The sequence below is a fragment of the Cariama cristata genome, unplaced genomic scaffold (assembly GCF_000690535.1).
Source record: "Cariama cristata isolate BGI_N322 unplaced genomic scaffold, ASM69053v1 scaffold33416, whole genome shotgun sequence".
NCBI classification, from domain to species: Eukaryota; Metazoa; Chordata; class Aves; order Cariamiformes; family Cariamidae; genus Cariama; species Cariama cristata.
Genome location: NW_009624362.1, coordinates 1 through 1774, shown reverse-complemented (window position 1 = coordinate 1774; position 1774 = coordinate 1). Strand labels below are relative to the sequence as shown.

At 54.1% G+C, this 1774-nt stretch overlaps 1 protein-coding gene across 1 annotated transcript in view; it reads right to left on the bottom strand.

Annotated features, from left to right (window-relative positions):
- LOC104163979 (collagen alpha-1(VIII) chain-like) overlaps positions 1-233 on the bottom strand; it is a gene marked incomplete at both ends in the record, with an annotated part of 2503 nt that extends 2270 nt beyond the window's left edge. Inside the window, one exon of the mRNA XM_009703152.1 lies at positions 27-233. Within this exon, the coding sequence (XP_009701454.1) occupies positions 27-233 (207 nt within the window). The remainder of the gene's footprint in view (positions 1-26) is intronic.
- Positions 234-1774: the final 1541 nt, after the last annotated feature.

The following is a 1774-nucleotide window of genomic DNA, read 5'->3' as shown; positions in this document are numbered from 1 at the left end:
TCTTTCCCGTACTGCATGTGGGGCACCTCCTTGCCCATGTGCTGCATCGGGATGCCTTCTTTGCCCAGCGGCATGTGAGGTACTTGTTGTCCGAGGGGTTGGTACTGGGGTACCTGGGGTGGCAGCTGTTTGATCCCATAGTAGACGCCACCTTGAGCAGACCTCACCAGCTCTAGGTAAATGGTGACAGCCACTGCCAGCAGCTGCACAGGGAAGAGCAGCATGGCCATCACCTGCAAAAAACACAACAAAACCCACAGTTGGCAGAAAATTTTTTTTTTTGTGCTGTGTGTTTCCCGTTAGGGCTGACCTGCTCTCATTTTCTGCAGCAAACTGGACCTAAACCTCTGCAAACTGGCTCTGGTTTGTGTGTTGCCCTGAAGGACATCCTGCAACAGGCCTGTATCTGCTTTATTGGAGGCTTTTGCTCAAATAGTACCAGTACAGCAAATGTCCTTATATGCATTTAGTTTAATACTACCCCACACACCCCAGGTGGTGCCCTCTGTGGTTTCTCCGTACAAGGACGCGGTCCCTGCCATCCCCAAGCCACAATTTGCCACGTTCTCACTTGTGTCAGTGCCGCGACACAAGGTTTGAGGAGCTCTGCTGCAAGATCCGGCACAGGGGAAAGCAGGCAGGGACATGTGGGTATCCCAAACGCTTTCTGCCCAAGGAAGCTAAATTATCAACGCCCCTTCTGCTATGCTTTCCATAGCAATGAAAGCTCAGTTTCTACAGCTTAAATCTGTGCCTAGGATTGTGCCCTGTGGCTGTAGAGTCCAGGGGTTTTCCATTTCTATCGCAGGATCTTGCCTGCTCTCCTAAGCTGGGCTCTGATCCTCTCAGCCTTCCCGCAGAAGAACTGGGCCATCTAGGGACTGTCTGGGCCATCGCTGCCTCCAGGCAGGACCAGCCAACCCAAGCCTTTCTCTGGAAATGTTCAGCTATTTTGTAAAGGTCTCCCCCGCTGCAGACCCTGTCACCTCCCCAGGCAGCCTGTCCCAGCGCCTCACCAGCCCTGCCAGCACAGCAGAACAGGGTTGTTTTCTTTCTTTTTCTTTCTTATTAAAATATAAGCTTGGGACTTCTTGTCCCATCTGCTGTTGGCTGTCCTTTCTGCAGTAAGGGCATTACTAGCAGGTGAGCGGCAAATCAGGAACCTAAACAAGTGCAAATTTGGGGGCAGCCTGAGGTAACAGGGAGACTCTCCATGTGTTTGAGTATTTTGCAGTTTGTCCTACAACCAAACCCTCTATGCAAGTCCTCTTCTTTTCAAATGCGCGGGTGTGGGTCATCGTTGTTGTCATCATCCCCCTGCTTTTCCCCCCATGCAGACACCTTGCACCCAACCTGGGCACCTGGGAAAGCCCCCCCCCCCCCCCAGGCACGCTGGCAGAGCTTTGCCAAGCTGCTCATCAGGACTCGCTCCCAGCAGCTGCTGGGCCCTGCTGAGCCCTGGTGTGATAAGCGAGGCCTTTGTGCCACCTGTGTACTTTCCTGTGCTTCCCCAACAGCCTGGCTCATCATGGAGGACAAAAAAGCACCTCGGTCTGTGGCAAAGGGTCTCAGCGCCATGTCCCCTGTGCCTAGGCTGGGACGTGTCCTTACAGGAGCCCTACAGAGACCTGGCTTCGGGCAGGTGAGGCCACTGCTGAGAGCCGGGGGAAAGTGTGAGAGGTAGGTGGGGTTGGAGGGAGGAAATGTATTTCTGGAGGAAGGGGCAGCAGGCGGCTCCGCTTGCCTCCTCTAACGCTGTGTAGTGTACAGCAGG